At 42.2% G+C, this 25,433-nt stretch overlaps 1 protein-coding gene and 1 pseudogene across 2 annotated transcripts in view; one reads left to right on the forward strand and one right to left on the reverse strand.

Moving 5' to 3' along the window:
• Nucleotides 1–24,827, reverse strand: part of UBAC2 (UBA domain containing 2) — a 185,749-nt gene extending 160,922 nt beyond the window's left edge. For both annotated transcript variants that reach the window (XM_070408663.1, XM_070408664.1), the window contains exon 1: nt 24,721–24,827. In XM_070408663.1, coding sequence (XP_070264764.1) covers nt 24,721–24,751 — 31 coding nt within the window. In that variant the 5' untranslated portion in view covers nt 24,752–24,827. The remainder of the gene's footprint in view (nt 1–24,720) is intronic.
• On the forward strand, nt 17,571–18,432 carry LOC139006110 (protein SET-like; annotated as a pseudogene).
• Nucleotides 24,828–25,433: the final 606 nt, after the last annotated feature.

Below are 25,433 nucleotides of genomic sequence, written 5' to 3' on the forward strand. Positions count from 1 at the left end.
AGAGGATCAATAATATTAATACACCTGTAGCAGATGATCAGGAGGAAAAAAGAAGATAATTACCAGTGTCAGGGATAAAAGAGGGGACAGCACTACAGATCCCACAGATATCATTAGGATAATAAGAGTTTGCACAACATTGTGAAATGTACTTAATGTCACTGGACTGTACACTTAAAAATGGCTGAAATGTGCCCTAACCAGTTTGGCTCAGTGGATAGAGCGTTGGCCTGTGGACTGAAGGGTCCCGGGTTCAATTCCAGTCAAGGGCATGTACCTTGGTTGTGGGCACATCCCCAGGAGAGGGTGTGCAAGAGGCAGCTGATCGATGTTTCTCTCTCATCGATGTTTCTAACTCTCTATCCCTCTCCCTTCCTCTCTGTAAAAAATCAATAAAATATATATTTTTTTTAAAAATGGCTGAAATGGTAAATTTTATGTATGTACTTTTTATCACTAATAAATATTTTAAAGGGATAAGATATTGGAAACATTTGCCCATAAAATTTGACAACTTAGATGAAGTAGACAAATTCCTTGAAAGATATAATCTACCAAAGCTCACTCAAAAAGAAACAGATAACTTGAATAGTCCTATAGAAATGAACTCATAGCTAAAATTCTTCCAACAAAGAAAACTCCAGGCCTCATGACTTCACTGGAGAATTCTATCAAGCATTTAAGAGAAAAAGAACACTAATTCTACACAAACTCTTCCATCATAGAGAAAAAGAAAGAACACCTTCCAAATCATTTTATGAGGTCAACATTACACTGATACCAAATGTAGGGCGGGGCTATAAGGTTAAGCCTCGGACTGACCTGTTGGCAAAGCCACAAACAAGTCCCAGCTTAGAGGGCACAGTCCTCTTAGCCTAATTAGGCTTGACCTTATGACGCTCCCTAGATCCTTCCTAGGTAGCTAATGGGCTGTGAGAGGTGCAGCAAGTGCTGCCAAAACAAGTGAAACTCACAAGAACATTGTAACTATGGTGACCACTACCTTGTTTACCTCTGGCTATAAAATAAAGGCTCAGCTTGCTGTCTGGATCTCTCTCTGTGGCCTCAGCCAGGCACAGAAAGTTCCACCTAGACCAGCCGTGGGCAAACTACGGTCCGCGGGCTGGATCCAGCCTGTTTGAAATGAATAAAACTAAAAAAAAAAAAAAAAAAAAAAAAAAAAAAGACTGTACCCTTTTATGTAATGTTTACTTTGAATTTATATTAGTTCACACAAACACTCCATCCATGCTTTTGTTCCGGCCCTCTGGTCCAGTTTAAGAACCCATTGTGGCCCTGGAGTCAAAGAGTTTGCCCACCCCTGACCTAGACCCAGCTTATTCTCTTTGTCATTTCTTCATCCTTCACCACCCTCACTTAGGCTTGCGAACCCTTGGCTGAGCTGGCTCGGCACAACCAAAACCATACAAAGACATTGAAAGGAAACAATACACCAACATCTCTTAGGAACACAGATGAAATTTTTCTTCAACAAAACATTAGCAAATTGAATCGCGCTATACATAAATAGGATAATACATCACGACCAAGGGAAGTTTATACCAGGAATACAAAGCAAATATATCAATGTAATTCCCTACATCAATAGAGTAAAAAAAAATGTACTGTATAACTCTATTCACACCCTGCACAATTATCTGCCTATTCTATGAAGCCAATTTTTGTCAATTCATGAGGCAAAACTTGCCACTTACTGTGTAGTCAATGATAAGCTACTGACTGTGTAGTCAATGTTTGGCTACCTCTTTGATCTAATCTTATTAATTATGATCAACATGTACTGAGCATTTTCCAAGTGCAAAATACCATACACAGTACCATACTCCTGACACTCACACCTCAGGCCTTTACACCTGCTACTCCCTCTACCCCAAATGTTCTCCCCACATGCAGCTTATCCTGATCATTCAGTCGGCTTTTCTAATAGCATCTGAGAGTGGCTTTTACTCATGATTTTATTGCTCTGGGGCACATCGCCCTGCTTATTTCAGAGCATTTTTCACTATTTGAAATTATTCTCTGTTTACTTCTTTGTCTCTCTCATCAGAACACAACAGTCTTGCTCACTGTTATATTCCCATCCTCAGAATAGCACCTGGCACATAGTACTGGCACATAGTATTTGGTGAACAAATAAATTATATGGTAGACACTACTTTCTCCAAATGTAAACACGAAAAAACTGCAGCTCAGCCTAGGTTCCACTGAAATGGAAAGGTAAGACAAAGGGTTGGATACAGGTAGTTTACTTTGGAATGTGATCCCAGGGAGCTGAAGTGAAGGACACAGAGAGTGAAACAGGGAGGGAGTGTCAACACACGGTTTCATTAGCAGTTGGACACCACTCTGAGTGATAGATGTTTCTGACAAATGCTTGATCCCAGGGGATTTTCTGAGAAGGCTTGTGAATGTATTCGCAGAACTATCACCCAGGGAGGACACAGGAAAGCAATTTTATCCATCATCCCTCAATAATCTAGAGTGGCCAAAGAGAAGAAGCTCCAATGGAAGGAATAGAGACATAAGCATTACCAAACCAGACTGGTTTACAGCAAACAAGGCTGGAGAAACAGATGGAATGAATGAAAGGTGAGGCCGAGCACACCAAAACACTGTCTGAAGTAATGGTGAGGAGATGGCAGAACTAAGTTCAAACCCTGAAAATTGGACCACAAATAAAACTGCTTCTCATGCTGCATTGCCACAGAACGCCATGGTCCAAAGTGATTTTCACCTGCGTGGTAGGGTTTCAAGTGAAAGACATTTTTAGTCACAAATGGCAACCACAGAAGTCAAAGTGGTGCCCTGTATAACAAAAATAAATGCAACTGTGAATGGGGATACAAAAGAGCTGAAGTCTTGGGAGGGTGCAACACAGAGTGGGTATTAAATGCTAAACTGATAAAAAAAATTAAATATATATAAATGCTCTGCCCCCAAAACAACAACTGCATCTAGGAATTTAGCCCAAATTATCATGGAGGTATATAAATTTTTTGCTACAAAAATGGTCATCACAGCCTTGTTTATGATCAGGAAAAAACTAAAAACAACATGAATGTCCAATAAGAAAATGGGTAAATTATGTTTGATCCATTAAAATAATAATCAATTTTAAGAAGTAGGTTGTAGAAATAATATTTCATGCCTTGGAAAAATGTTCCTAAATAATAAGTGCAAAATATTTCTAATATGTAATTAGGTATTCTGGTAAATTAGCAATACCTTTTTCATCACATGACACATAAACTAATTACTAAAATTCTCCCACACACACACACACACAAAAAAAGGAATTATTTTGATTCATTCACACCAGATGGCTATTGTTGTGTTGGCTTTGTCATTTTTTTTATTTGACACCTAAGGGAAAAGAGGTCAGTGCCCCTGACTAGAGTCAGGTATTGCATGTTTAAAAATTCTTGCAGCACACTGGTTAAAAATCGCTGTAGTAAATAAATAAAATGTTATATACTACTTCTTTAAAAAGTAGTAAATTCCTGGGGTTTTTTTAAGCACTTACAAAAATACTAGAGGACCGGTGCACAGTCGCTCTGATTGGCTGGTGGGTGTGGCTTAGGGAGTAGTGAAGGTATGGTCAATTAGCATCTTTGTCTTTTATTAGTGTAGATTAAATGATAATCTCAATAATCTGTTCATGGAAGATTTTAATTTTTTTAAAAAAATATTTTTTAAGGAAAAATAATTTTTGGTGGACTAGTTACTAACTCAGAAATGTCACTAAATCCTTATGCACTGAAATAAGGCCAGTCACTAGCAATCTTATGACCTCGCTGTAAGTGGAACCAGAAAGTGGTTCATACATGAAGAACCCAGTCAGTGATCAAATGAAAAGTTAAAAACAATTTTCATCTGCAACAGGTCCTTCTACCTTAGAAAAAGAGATGTTACAAATTTTGATAACAGACAATACATTAATCCAAAAGTAAAAATACAAAACATCTATGGCAAAGATAACATAGAACACCAAAATTTAAGACATTTCCTTTTGGGTCATCTCCCTTTTGGTATGACCAAAGTACACAGCCATCTCTGTGGCAATGAATAGCAATCAGGCTTTGGTGACTGTGTATTATCCTAAAATAATTATTACAGTATTTGTTGATTATGCCAGGCACTGTGCTAAAAAAAGCACTTTCTGTGTAACACCATCTCAGTGAATACTTACAGTAACCCTGTGGCAGCAATGAGTTATCTGCATGCTCTAGGTAAAAAATAGGCTACGAAAGGTTAACTAACTTGCCCAAGGTCACAGCTAGTTATTAGGAGGGCTGAGATTTGAATCCCGTTCTGCCTCACCCTAAAGAAAAGTTTTTCTAATACATAACAGAGAAACATGATGTCTTTATATCATGGTCCATTCTAAAGGGATTTTCACCATTATTTTTTAGTATTTCACATGTATCTTTTTGGTTCCTCAAAAAAGTTAAACACATTGCCGAAACCGGTTTGGCTCAGTGGATAGAGCGTCGGCCTGCGGACTGAAAGGTCCCAGGTTCGATTCCGGTCAAGGGCATGTACTTGGGTTGCGGGCACATTCCCAGTGGGAGATGTGCAGGAGGCAGCTGATCAATGTTTCTCTCTCATCGATGTTTCTAACTCTCTATCTCTCTCCCTTCCTCTCTGTAAAAAAATCAATAAAATATATTTAAAAAAAAAAAAAAGTTAAACATAGAATTACCACATGACCCAGCAAATCCATTCCTAGTTATATACCAGAGAACTGAAAAACAGATGTTCAAACAAAAACCTGAATATTCATAGCAGCATCATAATAGCCAAATAGTGGAAACAACCCAAATCAATAGATAAGTGAATAAATAAAATGTAGTATATATCCTTACAATAGAACATTATTCAGCCATAAAAGAAATTAAGTACTGATACATGTTACAATATGGATGAAACTTGAAAACATTATGCAAAGTGAAAGAAACCAGATATAAAAAGACACATATTGCATAGTTCTATTTACATGAAATGTCCAGATTAGTAGTTGTCAGAAGCAGGGAGGACGAGGAAATGGCCAATGACAGCTTAGTTAGTACTAAGTTTCTTTTTGGGGATAAAAATGATCTGGAATTACAGTGGTTGGTGATGACTGCACAACAATGTAAATGTACTAGAAGTCAATAGTTGTATACTTTAAAATGGATAAAATGGTAAATTTTATGTCACATGAATTTTACCTGAATAAAAATATGCATCATTTATGCAATGAAGACACTCACCACAGGTCTTGCAGAGATTAGCCACATTGGCTGTTACAGAAGCATTGCAGCTGAAGATAGAAGCAGGAGGTGGGGATGGGACAAAGAAAAAGGCAGCAAACCCAGCAACAGCGCCTATTCCCACAAGTCAGCCATATAAACATATACTTGTCAAAAACCCCAGTGTGGTTCACACCACTGAGAGGAGTCACCATATCCTACCATATGGGTTTTTCTATTTCTGACTACTTAACTAGTTGGTAAACTTCTCAGGGTTCCCACAAAAATTGAATGATTTGGTGTCTCATGAAATAATTTCCCTAAAGTTTTTCATCAGAAAGAGGCTAAACCAAAAATAAGTGTGGAAGTTCACAAAAGTGCAGTAACCGATGTATTGCAAGGGATACCTTCTGTTCCCACCATAATTTATTCTTCAGGCCTACTAGCTTCCTAGAAAAAAAGTCAATGAAACTTATCCTCAGTGACCAAGTAGGGAGGAGGGAGTGCCTTCTGGTGATCATCTCAACGAAGACTCCCATAAAACTGCCCAGGAATCGAAAGGTCCCAAGTTTGTTTTTGTTACTTATACTCACTTCCCTACGATGTCTAAAAGTAAAATGCTCTAAGCCATCCATGAATCCGCCCTTGTTCCTAATAAACCAGGAGACTTCAATGATACTGGGCACCTGCCACACTGATGGCTCCTCACACAAATCAAACAACTGAGCAGAGTGCTTGCCTCGTGAGAGCAGCCAATAAACACTTGTTACTAGACCAATCCTTGTAAATTGTATCAGGAGAATGAACAAAAGAAAAGGCCAAGAAATTTCCAGGGGGAAAAAAATGGCATGAAGGAAGAGGGCTTGTTTTGTAGATACAAAAATTTAGGGGGGGGGGGGAGGATGAGCAATTGAAAACTGTAAAAGGAAGTTCTAAAACAGAGCCTAACATAAAGGCTTGTGTGCCAGCAAAAATGTGTCACCTCTGCAAATTATCTACAATGCATTAGGCACCTATACGTTTATTTTGGTCCTGCCACTATGCTGGACTCCAGTTTATCCTTCTTAGAAAGATTTTATACAAACATTAAGTCTTTCATTTAGCATAAAAAACAGTAATTGTTAAAAAGTGCTAATTAGACAAGGGATACAATTATAATGAAACTAGAGGCCCGGTGCACGAAATTCATGCACAGGGTGGGGGTGGTGGCCTCAGCCAAGCCTCTGCCCTTTCATAGTCCAGGAGCCCTCAGGGGATATCTGACTACATTTTTAAAAAATCACCCTGTACTTAATTTTCTTACTAACTCCTCCTTTTAAACTCCTCTCACTCTCACATTCTGTTTCTTCTTTTTATTTAACTATTTTCTTGGCCTCACCCCATGTTAGCATCCTTCTCTTTCCTGCTTTCTTTCCCTCCCTCCCTTTGAACCTCCCGTGGACCCTCTCCCTCCCTCCCTCCTCCCTTCTCTCCCTTCATTCCCCATCTGTCTCCTTCTTACTCCTCCCCCTACCCCCCATTCGCCTTTCCCTTGTGAGCCTTAACCCTGCCTCCCTCCCACCTTCCCTATTATTGCCCCCCTAACCCCCCCCCCCCCTCCCACCGCCATGTTCACTGGTTTCTCTTTTAAACCTTCCCCTTTCTTGTCTGGGACCTGCTTCCAGTCCCGCCTGAATGCACTTTGATATTAAAGCCCCGGCCACGCCTTCACCACCCCCAATTCCCCGGCCTCCCCACCACCGTCCTCCTCCCATTCCCTGCCTGGGACGCCCCAACTTCTAGTCAACCAAGTACACTTAATGCACCACCAACCTAACCCTGGCCAGTGTCTTTGGGGTCCAGCCCTCGGGGATGAAAGAGGTACCCTCCTTAGTGTCCGACTCCACCCCAGCTAAGCTGCACCTACCCTCCCAGCACGGGGCGCCCGGCCCAGCGAGGGTGGCCAAGGCTTGTGCAGCCTGGGCACTGCCGCTAAGCAGGAGCACCTCCACCCAGAAGGCCTCGGACAGTCCACCCCTGCATCCTGAGACCCGCGGGCACCTCCCTGCCAATGGCCCACACCAGGGGCCATGGCCCACACCAGGGGCCACCGCCCTCCTCCCGCATCTGGGCAGGGCTCCTCTCTCTGTGCTGCCTGTGCCCCACCCCTCGCCAAGCACACCTGCTCTGCCCCCCCACGGTCGCCAGCCCCTCCAGCATGCAGCCCCGAGTTTCCTTCCCTTTTCCATTCCTGCGTCTTTTTCTTGTTCCCTTTCTGTATTTCTGTTTCTCCTCTCGGCCTGTCTGCATGCAGGCCTGCCTTCCTCTCCCTCTCCTTTCTTATCCCCTCCTATCGTATCCTATCCTACCTACTCTGAGCCTTGCAGCTGCCTAAGCTGGGGGCAGGGACGCAGCCTGCTGATCTGTCGTTACGTGATGGCGTCCTGACCAATTTGCATATTATCCTATTATTAGGTAGATAGTAATTTTAAAAGCCAAAAGAAGAAAATTATCAATGTTGCACATAAATACAGGATAAATTATTCAACAGTAGAAACAACTCTGAAAAGATGAACCAGGAAGCTTATTGATAGTACCAAACCTATGTGATAAACTGTAAGAGGGGAAAAAAAGTAATTTTAAAAAGGTAAAATGAGTGATTATTGGCAACAAAATCTGTTGTAAATTCAAGGGCCTCAATGGGCTAGGCAGGTGTCAGTGAAACAGGGAAAGTAGATGGCAAAAGTGCATGATCATTAGATTTTTTTTTGTCACCTAACAATTCAGCCCTGGTGTTGCCAGATAGTCACCTCAAGAGATAAGAGAAATCTGGATTTTTGTTTGAAATACTCTAACTTTAAAATGTTGGAAGGTAACTCTCCTTCCACCCCTCTACACTCACCATCAACACACAGATCAAACAAAACTCATCTGTGTGGCCTGTCAGTTCTCAAAGTCTGGCCTAGAGAATAATCACTGAGATATTTAATAGAACAATGTTAATTTAAAACAGGGCTAAGAATCGTAAGGCCAAGAGTGATGAAGTGTTGTTGGTAACAGCTTCATGAGAAGCCAGGGATGGTCCTATATGTTCAATGACCCAGTGAATCTTGAATCAACCCAAGTAGGATGACAAGTAAGGATACTATAGCTACAAAAAAATCCACTAGAACATGTGAGAAAATAGACAGGGCAGGGAGTTATCTGCTCAGCAGATGTTTAATGTAGAAGTCCTAGTCTAATTTTAAAGCTTTGATGAACTAAGGAACCTCTTCCACTCCTGTTTGATAGAAAAACATAAAAAAAAAGCTTAAAATCCTTTTTAGTTTGGATGTGTACATGGCCTTTTAGCACCTAATCTGTTTGTGAGTAGAGATGCTAACCACTGGTGCTAAGCATCTCTAACCACTGGTGCTGAGATTGCCTAGTTGATGGGGAGAAAAAGCCTCACTTAAACTCTAAACACTAAAATTAATTCTGAAAGGGTTAAATAATCAAATAAAAGCAATGAAACAAAAAAGATAGCAAGATTAAATTACAGTTCAAGACAGCAACCTTGTACCCCTGTCCACTTCTCCCTTCCAGTCATACTGAAATAAAAGAATCCTCAAAACACCAGAGAAATGTCTCCTTCCAAATGAGTCCAGGAAACTAATAAATAAATACCAAGATCTAGGGAGGGACATGAGCAATCAGAATAATCTAAATTAGTCATTAGATTCATTAGAAATAATTATTCATCAAAATTATTTCTCAAACTTCAGCCATTCCCATTATAGCACAATTTTTGCTATATCCCAGTATCACTTATCCTATTCTTTAATATTTTCCTTTAAATCACCTATGATTTAGAGTTAGCACCAAAGCCCCACTGAAGCAAGTCTTGCCCCATAAGGGTGTCTTCAGCACAGAAGTTCTCCCACTGCAGACACAGCTGATTCTCACAGCCAATTGACCTGGAGGTCAAATCCTCCCAGTGTTACCTACAACAATCAAGGCTTAACTACAACAAGACTGTGCACAAAGCCCACAAGGGGGTGCACCAAGAGTGTCTACCTCAAGTAATTGGGGAGGCTGAGCCACTGGGCCCTATAGGACACTTAGCACAGAAAGCCACTCTATCAACACAGCGAAGCATAAAAAATGCCGAGACAAAGAAACAGGACACAAATGACAGAAATGGAGGAAAGCAAACTACTGGATATAGAATTCAAAACCACACTTTTAAGGTTTTTCAAGAATTTTCTAGAAACCGCCGATAAACTTAATGAGACCCTCAAGAAATCTAGTGAGGCCCTCGATGTTGTGATAAAGGACCAACTAGAAATTAAGCATACACTGACTGAAATAAAGAATATTATACAGACTCCCAACAGCAGACCAGAGGATCGCAAAAATCAAGTCAAAGATTTGAAATACAAAGAAGCAAAAAACACCCAACTGGAAAAGCAAAATGAAAAAAGAATCCAAAAATACGAAGATAGTGTAAGGAGCCTCTGGGACAGCTTCAAGCACACCAACATCCGAATTATAGGGGTGCCAGAAGAAGAGAGAGAGCAAGATATTGAAAACCTATTTGAAGAAATAATGACAGAAAACTTCCCCTACCTGGTGAAAGAAATAGACTTCCAAGTCCAGGAAGTGCAGAGAACCCCAAACAAAAGGAATCCGAAGAGGACCACACCAAGACACATCATAATTAAAATGCCAAGAGCAAAAGACAAAGAGAGAATCCTAAAAGCAGCAAGAGAAAGAAAGTCAGTTACCTACAAGGGAGTACCCATACGACTGCCAGCTGATTTCTCAACAGAAACTTTGCAGGCCAGAAGAGAGTGGCAAGAAATATTCAAAGTGCTGAATAGCAAGAACCTACAACCAAGATTACTTTATCCAGCAAAGCTATCATTCAGAATTGAAGGTCAGATAAAGAGCTTCACAGATAAGAAAAAGCTAAAGGAGTTCATCACCACCAAACCAGTATTATATGAAATGCTGAAAGTTATCCTTTAAGAAGAGGAAGAAGAAGAAAAAGGTAAAGATACAAATTATGAACACCAAATACACATCTATCAACAAGTGAATTTAAAAATTAAGTGAATAAATAATCTGATGAACAGAATGAACTGGTGACTATAATAGAATCAGGGACATAGAAAGGGAATGGACTGACTATTCTTGGTGGGGAAAGGGGTGTGGGGGTGCGGGAAAAAATTGGACAATAATTGTGCACCTATGGATGAGAACAGTGGGTGGGGAGTGAGGGCGGAAGGTGGGGTGGAAACTGGGTGGAGGGGAGTTATGGTGGGAAAAAAGAGGAACCAATGTAATAATCTGAACAATAAAGATTTAATTTTTTTAAAAAGATACTTAAATAAATAAATAAATAAATAAATCACCTATGATTTAGTTAAATTAACATATTATAAAGGAAACTTTATATCACTAGAGCAAGTGGAAATTGTCACTTTGTCTTCAGTAGGTGGTAACTACAAAAATAAACACACCTTATTATATTCTAACTAGAAGCCCGGTGCACGAGTTTCATGCACTGGGGGGGGGGGGGGGGGGGGGGTGCTGGTGGTCCTTCAGCCCGGCCTGCACCCCAAGCTGGCAGTCAGACATCCTTAGTGCTCCTAACACTGCTGCTGCGCTCGCCAGCTGTAAGCCCGACTTCTGGCTGAGCAGCACTCCCCATGTGGGAGTGCACTGACTACCAGAGGCAGCTCCTGCATTGAGTGTCTGCCCCCTGGTGGTCAGTGCATGTCATAGCAACCAGTTGTTCCACTGTTGGGTCGATTTGCATATTAGCCTTTTATTATATAGGATATTATTGTTGACAGAAAAATCTGGGCCTGCCTCCTATTATAACAGGAAACTAGCTCCTTTTAGGGAGGTATTTCAGACAAGCACCAAATTGAGACTTTCTCTAATACAATCAGGGTGAAAAAGAACAGAAAAGGGAGTCATTACCTTACTTTTGTTTCAATGGCACTTAATGTTGGGCCCACATCTTCTTCAAACAATCCTCAATAGTATGAGAGCTTTTCCTGCACTTGTGACAGTTAGGCCAGTCAGCCTTCCACAAACCCCCACCCACACCCCCTGACACAATCTCATATTCTTTCTCACACAGAGCCATTTGTTCAACCATCCCAGCTGAAGAAAAGACTTGGTCCCCAAAATAAAATCCAAGAAATGCTCTCCAAAGAAAGGGGACAATCTATTTATAGAGAACATGAAGAGGGTTGGAGGACTAAGAAAAAATAAAGAGCTTGGGGCAACTTTAAACTTCTAAAGGAGATGACAACCTTGATAACATGGAATGAGGGGTGAGGAACGGGGAGAGGATAGTAAGAAGGGTGCCCCAACCAGTTGTCCCATGCACTGAAAGGTCACCAGTTTGATTCCCAGTCAAGGCACATACCCAGTGTGGGTTTGATCCCCGGTCGGAGTGCATGCAGGAGGCAACAAATCGATGTTTCTCTCTCACACTGATCTCTCTCTCTCCCATCCTTTCTCTCTCTCTCAAAAAAAAAAAAAAAAAAAAATCAATTAAGAGCATATTTTAAAAAGAAGAAGAAGGGCAGCTTTACTCAGGAGTAAATTCATAAGAAGAGCCAAGCCCATCTCACTTTGCCACCGCAGGGGATTTTCACTGTCTTTAGCCCACCACCTTTCCCCCACCTCTGCACCCTATATGGAAACAAGCCTATTCACATGCTCTGCAAACTTGAGAAGAATCTACAGTCAGCCCTGCCTTTTAAGGTATGAGCCTCTTGAGGACAAAGACCTACCCACAATCAAGAGGAAACCCACACCAGCTATTTGCTAATTCAGTCTTTCACTATGTACAAGAATGGCCAAGCAAGCATCAGAAAGTTGACCACCAGTGTCTTCTACACAAAAAAGTTTACTCCAGCGAGATGCCAGGGAACAAAACAAAGACGAATCCAAGAAGAAAATAATGCAAAATTCAAGAAAGAGCAGTAGTTGTGTGTGGAAGAATAGTGAAGGAATGTCACAAGAAATTAGGAGACTCCCTGAAACAGCACAGGTTTTCTGACCTAGGGCTCTATTTTCTTCTAGGCCTCTAATCACACACCTTGGTTCTACAGTAATTAGACCATCATAATAATGTAAATATAGCTATTGTTTTGATTTTCTATATAAAATCAACCTATGGGACAAAGTATGGAAGGCTTCATTATCATTATAGAACAGATTGTAAATATACACTGCACATATCCAAATTCCTCATCTAATCTACAAAAAGAATCTATAGTTGACAAATCAATAGAGGCACAAATATATCATTTAAAGTTATAATAGTCTTTTTTCTTCCCTGGCTGCTTGAAGACTGGCCAACATCACGAACAACACAGTAACTATCTGGACCAGGAAGTTCATAACCAACAAACTACTTCAGTGAAAACAAATGGTCACTGACGTCCTTCACCCTGGGAAGGCAACAGCACCTAAGACAGAAATTTGGCAAAAACTAGCCAAAATGTGTACGACCACACCAGATGTCACCTCTGTATTTGTATTCAGAACACATGTTGGTGGTGGCAAGACAACTGGCTTTGGTATAATCTATGATTCCTTGGATGGGGTGGGGAACCTTTTATTCTGCCAAGGGCCACTTGGATATTTATAACATCATTCATGGCCATACAAAGTCATCAACTTAAAAATTAGCCTGCTATATTTGGTCAAACATTTAAATAACTCACCCCTAATGCCCTGCAGGGCCAGACCAAATGATTTTGCAGGCCTTATATGGCCTGTGAGCTGGACGTTCCCCACCCTTTGTTTAAGGCATCCACAGGAGGTCCTAGCACAGTATGCTTTGTGAATAAGGGTAGCTACTATACCTCTTTCCACTGTCATGCTACACTCAAAGGACTAAAGTGACATAAGCACTGAAAAATTAGAACAATGGCAACACAACTTATAAAGTCTTGAGAAAAATGTCTGGAAAAGATTACCATAATTTAAATGAAGGCTAAATTACAATGCTCATGTACAATCATAATTTAAATGAAGGTTAAAACTTAAGCAATGTACTGCATGGTGACTATAGGTAATAATACTGTATTCTATACTTGAAATTTGCTGAGAGTAGATCTTAAATGTATTTACCACACACAAATAACTATATAAGGTGATGGATATGTTAATTCATTTGACTGCAATAATCATTTCACAAGTCTGCTGTAAATATATACAATTTTTTATTTGACAATAATACCTTAATGGAGGGGGGAAATACAATAAACCGTACAATACATATTTTTGTTTAAAAATAAACATAAAACAATTTTTAATTAAAAAATAAACTTGCCCGACTGGCATGGCTCAGTGGTTGAGCATCAACCTATGAACCAGGAGGTCACAGTTCAATTCCCAGTCAGGGCACATGCCCAGGTTACGGGCTTTCTCTCCATTGGGGGGCATGCAGGAGGCAGCCAATCAATGATTCTCTCTCATCAATGATATTTCTATCTCTCTCTCACTCTCCCTTCCTCTCGGAAATAAATGAAAATATTTTTATAAGTAAATAAATAAACTTATGGAGACCATCACAGTACCAGTGTTACACCAAAGCACAATTGAAAAAATGCTAGAGTAAATTACCTACAAGACATTCTTTTTCAGGTTGTATCTATTATAATTCCATAGAAATGCATTTTTTAAAGTAGCTTGATTTAAGGTAGTTTCTACCGTCATTACTAAAATATATTGAGACAAGTTGGGAAAAGTTGGAGAAGGAAGATAATTTGACTAATAAAGGAAGAGAAGGGGAAAAGAAAAATATGCAAACAAAAATAACTACAGCACATTAACTACTACAAAAATATCCTAACTTATATATATAAAAGGCTAAGGTGCTAAGTGTCTGAATATGTTTAAAGTATTACATATAGTATTACCTATGTCTCCTTTTCCCTAAAGTCATTTTTAAAGAGGCCAGCCAAATGATTCTTGGCCCCCAAAACAGAAACCTACCTAAAATAAGATAATAAAATTATAGTTTCCACTAAGGTACCATGGACTATTGTATATCAAATAGAGCAGGGGTCCTCAAACTACGGCCTGCGGGCCACATGCAAATACAAATATTGTATTTGTTCCCGTTTTGTTTTTTTACTTCAAAATAAGATATGTGCAGTGTGCATAGGAATTTGTTCATAGTTTTTTTTTAAACTCTAGTCCGGCCCTCCAACGGTCTGAGGGACAGTGAACTGGCCCCCTGTTTAAAAAGTTTGAGGACCCCTGAAATAGAGGTTCCACACCAAATTCAGAATTTACGAAGAAAATTAATCAAAAGCAGTCACATGACTCAGACTTCTCTCAGTCAGATTATAAACATAAAAAGAGTGAATGAAACAGTGAAAGTTTTCTACAGTGAAGAGAGGACATTTGTGGAGTGAACTATCTAAGTGCTGAGAGTATGACCACGCCTTCACAGCAAGCTGAGTGAGATGCTTATGGGCCTATTCAGTGAGCTAAATATGTGACCCTTGAGGTGACAGTACAGTGGATTTCCACCCTGAGAACTCTAGGGAGCAGAAGGAAAAGCCAAAATGTACAACCAAGGCAAAATTCAGCAATTCCAGCAGAACAGAGGTAGGCTACATACAAGACCCAACACAAGGTCACCTTTGGTTCAGTCCAACAGTGGCCCAAACAAGCCAAAATTACTCCAGAAGGAGGAAACTATAGGTGGACCTAAGTTCCTAGGGGCTAAGGAAGAATCACCAAATAAAGCCTACAAGAATAAAGACGCACCCCTCCAGGCAAGACAACAATGTTAAGTAAACGTGGTACTCACTACCTCCTACAGCCACATCAAAATTACAACTAAAATACAGAACCACCATTCAGAATCATCTGAAATCTAGCTAAACAGAAGTCCTACAACTAGGGAATTAAAGAAGCACATCAAGACTGGTAGGAGTAGTAGAGACTCGGGGCAGAATTGCAGAACTGCTGGTCCCACACCTATGTGTTGCGGTTTAAAACTCGAAGGGATATCTTGGCTGTGGAGGTTTCCCTGAGAAGCAAGGGGTCCCTGCCCCACAACAGGCCCTCCAGCCCAGGATTCCAGTGCCCCAAAGAAAAGGCCCCACAACTTCTGACTGAAGGGACTGTGGCTGAGTGACACAAAGGCTGCAGGAGTCCTAGGCAGTTCCTATTAAAGAGCTTGCACATGGACTTACTCAGACTCACTCCCTCTGAGCTCCAGCATTGGGGCAGCAACTTGAAAGGAACCTGGGACATTTGGAGAGGAATTAATTTGTCTGGCATGAGGGAGAGAGCTGGAGGGGCAGCTTTCTCCCAGACAGAAGTGCTGGCAGAGTTCCTTTGCTGAGCCCTCCTGACAGAGTTGGCAGGTGGAGCACCATATCTGAATCTCCATCAACATGGCTCATACTTTTTGCCCCACCCTGGTGATTCCTGAGGCCCTGCCCCTCCCTACTTGCAGGCTCATCCAAGCCATTTCTAGTGGCTTTTCCACTCTTGCCTCATTCTTTGGACTTTCCTAAAATATCTCAAACAAGCAGCAGCTGACCTCAGCATGCCGCATACCTCTTGATAAGTGCCCCAAGCCATGCACTAGGGGCAGCCCTACTTGGTTCATAGCTTGGCCTCTCCTGGGCACCTCCAAGACCAATACAAGTAGCAGCCATCTACTAATGGCTTTGTAGCTCATGCTGGGTAGCCCTAGGCAGGACACCTCCTGCGTGACTCTGAACTTCCCAGGAGGTTCCAGAGCCAGTACACCCAGTGATCAGCTTTGACCACGACGGATACAAAGCTACCACCTCCATGAGTGACACACTCAAAGGGCGGATTCAGTGAGCACCAAAGCCCCACTGAAGCAAGTCCTGCTCCATAGGATTGACTCCTGCACAGCAGCTCTTCAGTATAGTCACAGCCAATCCTCACAATTGATTGGCCTGGGGGGTCAATCCCTCCCAATGACGCCAACCAAGACTCAACTACAAGAGGGCAGTGCACACAGCTCACATAGCGGCTCACCTGGAGTGCCCAGCTCAGGAGACTGGGAAGGCAGAGCCACTGGGCCCTATAGGACACCTACTAAACAAGGCCACTCTACCAAGTCCAGGACACACAGCTGATCTACTTAATACACAGAAACAAACATAGGGAATCAGCCAAAATGTGGAGACAAAAAAAACATGTCACAAATGAAAGAACAGAAGAAATCTCCAGAAAAAGCACTAAATGAAATGGAAGCAAGAAAACTACCAGACATAGAGTTCAAAACAATGGTTATATGGATGTTCAAGGAACTTACTGAGAACTTCAAGGAACTTACTAAGAACATCAACAACATAAAAAAGGACCAATCAGAAATGAAGGATACACTAACTGAAATAAAGTATAAGTTACAGGGAATCAACAGTAGAGTAGAGAATGCCAAGAATCAAATCAAAAATTTGCAATATAAGGAAGCAAAAAAATATCTAACCAGAAGAGAAAAAAAAAAGAGTCCCAAAATATGAAGATAGTGTAAGGAGCCTCTGGGACAACTGCAAGCATATCAACATTCTCATCATGGGGGGTGCCAGGAGTAGAAGAGAGAGAGCAAGAAATTGAAAACCTATTTGAAAAAATAATGACAGAAACTGATGTTGGTGAAAGAAATAGACACACAAGTCCAGGAAGCACAAAGTCTCAAACAAGATGAAACCAAAGAGACCCACACTGAGACACATCATAATTAAAATGCAAAATGTTAAAGTCAAAGACAGAATGTTTAAAACAGCAAGAGAAAAGCAGTTAGTTATCTCTACAAGGAAACACCCATAAAACTGTCAACTGATTTTTCAACAGAAACTTTGCAGGCCAGAAAGGAATAGCAGAAATATTCAAAGTGATGAAAAGCAAGGACATACAACCAAGATTACTCTACCCAGTAAAGCTAGCATTTAGAATTGAAGGTCAGATAAAGGGCCTACCGGACAAGAAAAAGCTAAAGGAGTTCATCACCACCAATCAGTTTTACACAAATGTTAAGGGTCTTCTTTAAGAAGAAGGGAAAAAAAGATAAAACATATGAACAATAAAAAGGCAATAAATACATACCGATCAACAATTGAATCTAGTAGTAAAAATCAAAACAAACGAGCAAGCAGAACACAAACAGACTCATAGATAGAGAGAATATTTTGAACAGTTGCCACAAGGGAGGGAGTTGGGGGGAGGATGAAAAAGGTGAAGGGATTTAGAAGTACAATTTAGAGTGCTCAACTCGCCTTCAAGCCCAGTGACTTCCCAGCGTTCAGATCCTCGGATTTTCCTCACAGCATGGCCCCCAAATGCCAGTCCTCGCTCCCACCTCAAATGAAGAAACCGAAACTGCCTTCAGCTCCCAAGCCGGAGAAGAAGCTGACCCCTCAGGACGTGCCAAAGGGGGGGAAAGAACAGCAAGAAGCGATTGAACATATTGATGAAATACAAAATGAAATAAACAGACTTAATGAACAAGCCAGTGAGAAGATTTTGAAAGCAGAACAGGAATATAACAAACTCCGCCAACCATTTTTTCAGAAGAGGTCAGAATTGATCGCCAAAATCCCAAATTTTGGGGTAACAACGTTTGTAACCATCCACAAGTGTCTGCACTGCTTGGGGAAGAGGATGAAGAGGCGCTGCATTATTTGATAAGAGTTGAAGTAACAGAATTTGAAGATATTAAGTCAGGTTACAGAATAGATTTTTATTTTGATGAAAATCCTTACTTCGAAAATAAAGTTCTCTCCAAAGAATTTCATATGAATGAGAGTGGTGATCTATCTTCAAAGTCCACTGAAATCAAATGGAAATCTGGAAAGGATTTGATGAAACATTCAAGTCAAACACAGAATAGCAGGAAGAGACAGCATGAGGAACCAGAAAGCTTCTTTACCTGGTTTACTGACCATTCTGATGCAGGTGCCGATGAGTTAGGAGAAGTCATCAAAGCTGACATTTGGCCAAATCCATTACAGTACTACTTGGTTCCTGACATGGATGATGAAAAGGGAAAGCAGAAGATGATGATGATGATAATGAAAAAGAGGAAGGGTTGGAAGATACTGATGAAGAAGGGAATGAGAATGAAGGTGAAAAAGACAAAGATGATGATGAGGGGGAAGAAGGAGAGGAAGATGAAGGAGAAAATGACTAATGAACATTGATAGATTCCAACCTTTTTTCATTTTCTCCAGTTTCACTCTTTTTTTTTCTTTTCCTTCCCCCCCCCCCCCCCCCCCCCCTTATGCTCAGTTGCCCTGTTTTTGAGGTCTCTTTTCTCTCCTTTACACTATGGTTCTCACCTTATTTGGGGGGGGGGGGGGGGGATGTACCTTGAGCAGAAAACAGTGGGAAAAGAATCTTTGCCCCTTTCTGTTCCAAATTCATTTTTATCCCTTCCTGTCTCAAGAAAAACATAATGGAATCAACACCACCATGCTCTGTGGGGAAAAAAGAAAAACCTTCTGCTCCCTTAGCTCTGTTGAGAGCTGGAGAGTGGTAGGCCCCTGGGTAGTAGTGCATAGAATTCTAGCTTTTTTCCTCCTTTCTCTGTATATTGGGCTCAGAGATTACACTGTGTCTCTATGTGAATATGGACAATTAGCAATTACCAACATGTATCTGTCTACTTTCTTTTGTTTAAAAAATGAAAAAAAATTTTTTAAAGGGGGGTTACAGAAGGTCAGCAAAGGGTGGGTTTGAGATGTTTGGGTGGGTTAAGTGGGCATTCTGACAACATGGCTTCTCCTTTGACATGTTTAATCGTGATGTTTAACGGACATCCTTGCAGTCTAAGATGACACTTTTAAAATAAAATTCTCTCCTAATGATGACTTGAGCCCTGCCACTCAATGGAAGAAATCAGCAGAACCTGTAGGATCTTATTCAGAATTGACATTTCTCTATTGTAATTTTGTTCCTGTTTATTTTTAAATTTTCTTGTTGTTTCACTGAAAAGGAAAGATGATGCTCAGGTTTTTTTTGTTTTTATTTTTTGTGGGTTTTTTTTAGCTCGCCAATGATGCTCAGTTTTAAACGTTTAAAGTGTACAAGTTGCTTTGTTACAATAAAACTAAATGTGTACACAAAGAAAAAAAAAGAAGTACAATTTAGTAGTCGTAGTGTAGTCATGGGGGTCTAAATACAGCATAGGGAATACAGTCAGTCATGGGGGTCTAAATACAGCATAGGGAATATAGTCAATGACATATTGACTATGTATGATGTCAGATGGGTATGAGATTTTTCAGAATGACCACTTACTAAGTTTTATAATGTCTAATCACTGGGGTATATACTTGAAACTAATATAATATTGTATATCAACAATAATTGAAAAAAATTAATGATTAAAAAAAAAGAAGGATTCCTCCAGGTCAGGGGAGTAGCTGGGATAGGAGTTTCTCAAGAATTTCTAAAGAGCCCACAAAACAAAGTCACCTTTAATCATGTGCCAAGCTCAGAGAGCCACATATGAATCATCCTAGTTTCTCACTATTGCTTCCTCCTCCCACTCTACCCAATCTAGAAGCCAGTAAGGTCAGAAACGGGAAATCTAAGGAATAGAGATCTAAGCAGAAGCCAATCACACACCTTTCTCTCACAGCAGGTGGTTGCCAACCAGAAGTCTTCTGGGAAAAAGTCTTACCTTTGAGTGAAGATCAAAGTGTTGATTAAAATGCTGAACTGGATACTTTTAATTTTTAAAGTGAGTCTATGTTTTATAACTTCTATTACCTAAGATTACAGCTACCCTTTGTCTTTTATTTACTACTGAATCCCAAGCACCAATGGCTAGCTCACAGGAGTGCTCATTAAATACCCGTTAAATCAATAACTGGACAAATGAGCCAAGAATAGAGCCATGCCACAGTGGGTGACCATTAAAGAATAGCTGATTGATTGCAGAGGCTAAAGAGTGAAGGAAAGTGAAAAAGTACAAAAAGTAAAGATCATCTTTCAAGAAGCTTGGTTGGAAGAAGAAATAAAGTGGTCAACAGTGGGAAGATTCAGGATAGGATCAATGGAAGTGTTATGCTTCAGCATTTTTAAGACTCAAGGAGAAAAATCCAACTAAAAAAATTTAACTCTGGTCCTGGCCAGTGTGGCTCAGTTAGTTGGGCATCATCCAGTTGCTGGTTCGATTCCCGGTCAGGGCACATGCCCAGGTTGTAGGCTCGATCCCTGATGGGGGGGCATGCAGGAGGCAGCAGATCAATGTTCCGCTCTCACATCGATGATTTTCTCTCTCTCTCTGTCTCTCTCTCTCTCTCGATCAATAAATAAACAAAAAAAATTAATTCTGATTAGGAGCTTTACACATATCAACTCTTTAATCTTCACAACAATTCAATAATACAGAAAATACTCCTTTCCATAGGTAAGGGATCAGAAATACTCTAGGAGTTTCTGAAGATCCCACTAAAGCACCCCCGGAGAAAACATCAGCTCTAACCAGGTGTCAGGTTCATTCTCTCACAAGAGAATAAAGCATTACTAGAAAATGCAACAAAGAATGAGTTAAGAATAGTTTAGGGCAGGGGTGGGCAAACTTTTTGACTCGAGAGCCACAATGGTTCTTAAACTGGACCGGAGGGCCAGAACAAAAGCATGGATGGAGTGTTTGTGTGAACTAATATAAATTCAAAGTAAACATCATTACATAAAAGGGTACGGTCTTTTTTTTTTTTTTTTTAGTTTTTTCCGACCCACGGGCCGTAGTTTGCCCACGGCTGGTTTAGGGTGAGCCTCAGTTAGGAAAAGGATGCTTCATTCTTTTATTTATTTATTTATTTGTTTATTTATTTATTTATTTACTATATCTTTTTATTGATTTCAGAGAGGAAAGGAGAGGGAGAGAGAGAAACATCAATGATGAGAGAGAATCATTGATTGGTTGCCTCCTGCACACCCCACACTGGGGATCAAGCTTGCAACCTGGGCATATGCCCTGACCAGGAATCAAACCATGACCTCCTGGTTCATAGGCCAAGGCTCAACCACTGAGCCACACTGGCCAGTCACTTCATTCTTTTAAATTGGGAGAAAGGAATAAAGTTTGTATATCTGACAAACTCTTACTCATCCCTCAAAAATCAGCACAAGTTATCACCTACAGTGGGAAGTCTTCTTTAACATTTGTTAAAGTGTGGATACATGAACAAGTTAGAGAGAGGCTAGGCCCAGGTAACAGTCATTTTTTGGACGGGTTAAGAGTGAGTGGGTAGAAACTAGGAATAGTCTTGAGGACAGGGATGAAAAAGGAAGAGCATAGAGAGATGAACAAATCCCAATTAACTGAGCAATCATGCCAATGACTCAGCTCAGAGTCACATAGATTAATACGAGGTTGGGGTTTTGCTAGGTGAGCATAGCAGGACAGCAGCACCAAGTCTCTGAGTCTTGATGAAATTAACTATAGGTTCCAAACTAGATATAAAGGTGCCAGAAGTGAGCTGTAAACTGGAGACAGGGGATCAAGAGTCTGGCGATCAGAGTCATTGTGGTGAAAGATTGTGAAGAAGTTGTTTTATTTATAACAAAAGAGCAAATCAAAATGCCCTTCCCTGGGTTTATTGTCCTTGTGGCCCCTGCTTTCTTTAGTGCCTTGGAAATGCCCTGCTGCCCTAGCCAACTTGGCTCAGTAGCTAGAGCGTCAGCCTGCGGACTTAAGGGTCCCAGGTTCGATTCCGGCCAAGGGCACATGCCTGGGTTGCAGGCTTGATCCCCAGTAGGGGATGTGCAGGAGGCAGCCAATCAATGATTCTCTCTCATCATTGATGTTTCTATTTCTCTCTCCTTCTCCCTTCCTCCCTGAAATCAATAAAAAAATATATTAAAAAAAAAAAGAAAGAAAGAAAGAAAATGCCCTGCTATGCCTGTTTCAGAGTGTTTATGCTTGCAATTCCCTTTCTGCAAAACGCATGTTTTTCAACAAACTAATATAGCTGGCTCCCTCTCACCACTGGGGTCTCGGTTCAAATGTCACCTTCCCAGTCATCTTCCCTGACCACAAATGCTAAAGCAGAAGTCCACCATAACCTGTCCCTGCCACTGCCCTCTTATTTTCTTCATGGCACTTATCACTATGTGAAATCACATTGATTATTTATTAACCTCTTTGATGTTGGTCTCCTTTATCCTACTTACCACTGTATCCTCTGTACACAAACAGGGTGGCTTGTACGGGTACTCAACAGACACTTATTGAATGAATAAATGAACTGGGGGAGCAAATGTAAAACTAAAATACCACTGCCTTACTAGTCCCACCACGTGGGAAATATGCAGGTAGTAGGAAATGGCAGGGATTTTTCTCTCAAAAAGAGAATGTTGTTCACTACCCATGGGGGCAAGGGTAGGCAGAATATTCAGAACTCTGACTTACCGAAGAGCCACACTTCCTACCTAAAGGATATCACTTCCCTCTCAGTGGGCAACCTTGCAAAGAAAAATTTTAAAGCAGGGTAACTGCTCGCACCCAGACATGCCAAAAGACCACTCCTGGAAAAACTGTGCCTAAATTCCACTTTAAGCACTGTCAACACTGGGACCAAGACTTGTTCAACGTTGCATTCCCAGCATCTACTAGTTTTTGACCCAAGGGGATACCCAGAATGTTTGTTAAATAAGCACTTAAGACATGGTCTTCTGAGGAATGGCTATCCATCCCATCAACTCTTACGCTGTGGATAAACTTATTTTAGGAACAGGGCAAGACAGCTAAGGAGCCCTTGGCCTAGGCCTCTCCCTGGGCAGCAGTTTGGTTCCTAGAATTCAATACTCATCCATCCTGTGCCACAGATAATCAAGTATTACTTTCCCCCAGAGTTACCAATGTATCAAATTGGTGCATACTTGGCCAATATAATGGTTAATACAGTATAGTAACCAATAATGGATTTCACTTGCCTCTTTAATTTTGTATATGTATTTTGGTCAGCAAGGAAGGGTAGCTCAAAATACTGAAAGAACTAAAATTGAAGAATTCTACCATTAATTTTGTATCCACCAGTGTGCGGCTCACCGTGGGACCCCGGGAAAATCACATCACCCTCCTGACTCTCAGTTTCATCAACAGTCATAATGTTCTTTATCCAAAGGGTAGTTCGTTGTAATGTACTCTGAGGCCAATGCTTGAAAGATCCCATAAATCAAATTATGAAACAAGGGAAACCATAATTAAGCCCACTTCAAAACCTGAGAATTTGAGGAGTGAGAAATATTTAGAATGATGCCTGTGGCTCTGACACTAACTCACTCTCAAAAAAAAAAAAATAAGATTCTTAACATTAACAACGGACCCTTACTATTTGGAAATGTCACCTGCCCTGGACTCTGGCAAGATTAACTTGACATGTATAAAATGATGCAGTACTACCGGTGACAAGCAATTGCAAAAGGACACCTGCTCCAACAGTTCACTGTTGCTGTCTCCGTGCCTCATCTCAGTCCTGTTTAGTTAACATTCAGGCCGCCTTACCAAACGCCAATCCATTAACCCAGTGGTTCTCAACCTTCTGGCCCTTTAAATACAGTTCCTCATGTTGTGACCCAACCACAAAATTATTTTCGTTGCTACTTCATCACTGTCATGTTGCTGCTGTTATGAATCGTCATGTAAATATCTGATATGCAGGATGGTCTTAGGCGACCCCTGTGAAAGGGTCGTTCGACCGCCAAAGGGGCCGCGACCCCCAGGCTGAGAACCGCTGCATTAACCTAGCTCAGTGAGACCTGGGTTAACAGGCTCTCGGTGCCGCTCAGCCCTCCACCTGCCGAGACCCCCGCGGACACTCCGGGAAAACATCACAGCCACATCCAGCCGCAAGGTCCACGCCTTCCTCCCGCACGACTCCCGAACTTCCTTCCACTTTTAAAAGTACTTTAGTCAGCTTTTGTTTACTAAGAACTCTTAGCGAGACCGAGAAGGAGAGACAGCGAGGGAACACGGACAAGTCGGTTCCTGGGCCAGCGGTTGGCACTGACATCAGGGGGGGCGAGCCAGTTGGTCCCGCTTGAGCCTCAATGAATGGAGCAAAGGTGACGAGGAAGGGAAGGGGGCGGCTCCCAGCATCGCCTCCACCGGGGCCGCCTCTCCGTCCGGCCTGACACACGCCCCGCGGAGGGCAGGGGCCGGGCCGGGAGACGCCCGCACCCCGGCCGGCCTCCGGCAGCCCCAGCGCACCTGAGCATCGCACCTGGGGCGCGGAGGCGGGGGGCCCGGCCGGCGGCGGGGCGACGTCACCACTCGCCTGTCCAAGCCGAAAGGAGGGTGACGCCTCCCACGGGGCCAGGAGCCAGCCAGGTGCGGGCGCCCGGACGGAGGGTCGGCCCCCAAACCTCCGGCAACCCCGAGGGCCCCCGCTGCCTCCAGCCTCCTCAGAGAGGTGCGCAGGGGGGCGCGGAGAGGGCAGCCAGGATGGCGGCGGCCGGTACTCACAGAGCCCACTGGAGCCGGTGCTGCTGAACATGGTCCCGCCGGACCCGGAGCCCCCGCGGGGGGACCAGGGGGAGGGGAAGCCGAGGTGGAGAGACTGGCGACCGCGCAGGCGCACTCCCGGCGGGGGCGGCGAATCCGGCCGCTGGATTCCACTCCGGGGGCCTGCTGTGGACGGCGCATGCGCGGCCTGTGGGGCGCAGCGCTCCGTCCTGCCCGCTCCCTTCCTGCCGGCGAGGGGAAGTGCGTCCGCAGAGCTGGGGTCCGCCTCTCCAGGTTTTTCCGATGGCTGTGGGCGCCCTTTGGAAGAGGAACGGGATGGCGTGGGAGGGGCGAAGGTGTGACTCCGGGGAGCCGCCCACTAGTGCTCACCTCTGCCTTCCTGCCCGCCGGGTGGGTCCGCCAGGGCAGCGGGTTCCCCCTGACCTCTACCCTCGGCCTGGACGGGACGCCCGGGGTGTTCTGCGCATGCTCAGCCTTTCCTAGCAAGCTCTCCAAAGCTCTTCCAGTTCTCAATTATTTTTAAGTGGGACCCCAAGACCCAGAGGTTTGAGAACTGCTGTAATCGTTCTTAAAGCGCTCTGACGTTTTAGAAAGGCAAAAAAAAAAAAAGACCTTTTATTTATTCATGTTCAATTCTGCAAACATTCTTTTTTTTCCACTTTTTAAATTATTCAGCTGTTTTATTTGTCACCATTCTGGGAATTATTATAGAT

Source organism: Myotis yumanensis, unplaced genomic scaffold, assembly GCF_028538775.1.
Source record: "Myotis yumanensis isolate MYYU_CA2020_CCGP unplaced genomic scaffold, mMyoYum1.0.hap1 SCAF_3, whole genome shotgun sequence".
NCBI lineage: Eukaryota > Metazoa > Chordata > Mammalia > Chiroptera > Vespertilionidae > Myotis > Myotis yumanensis.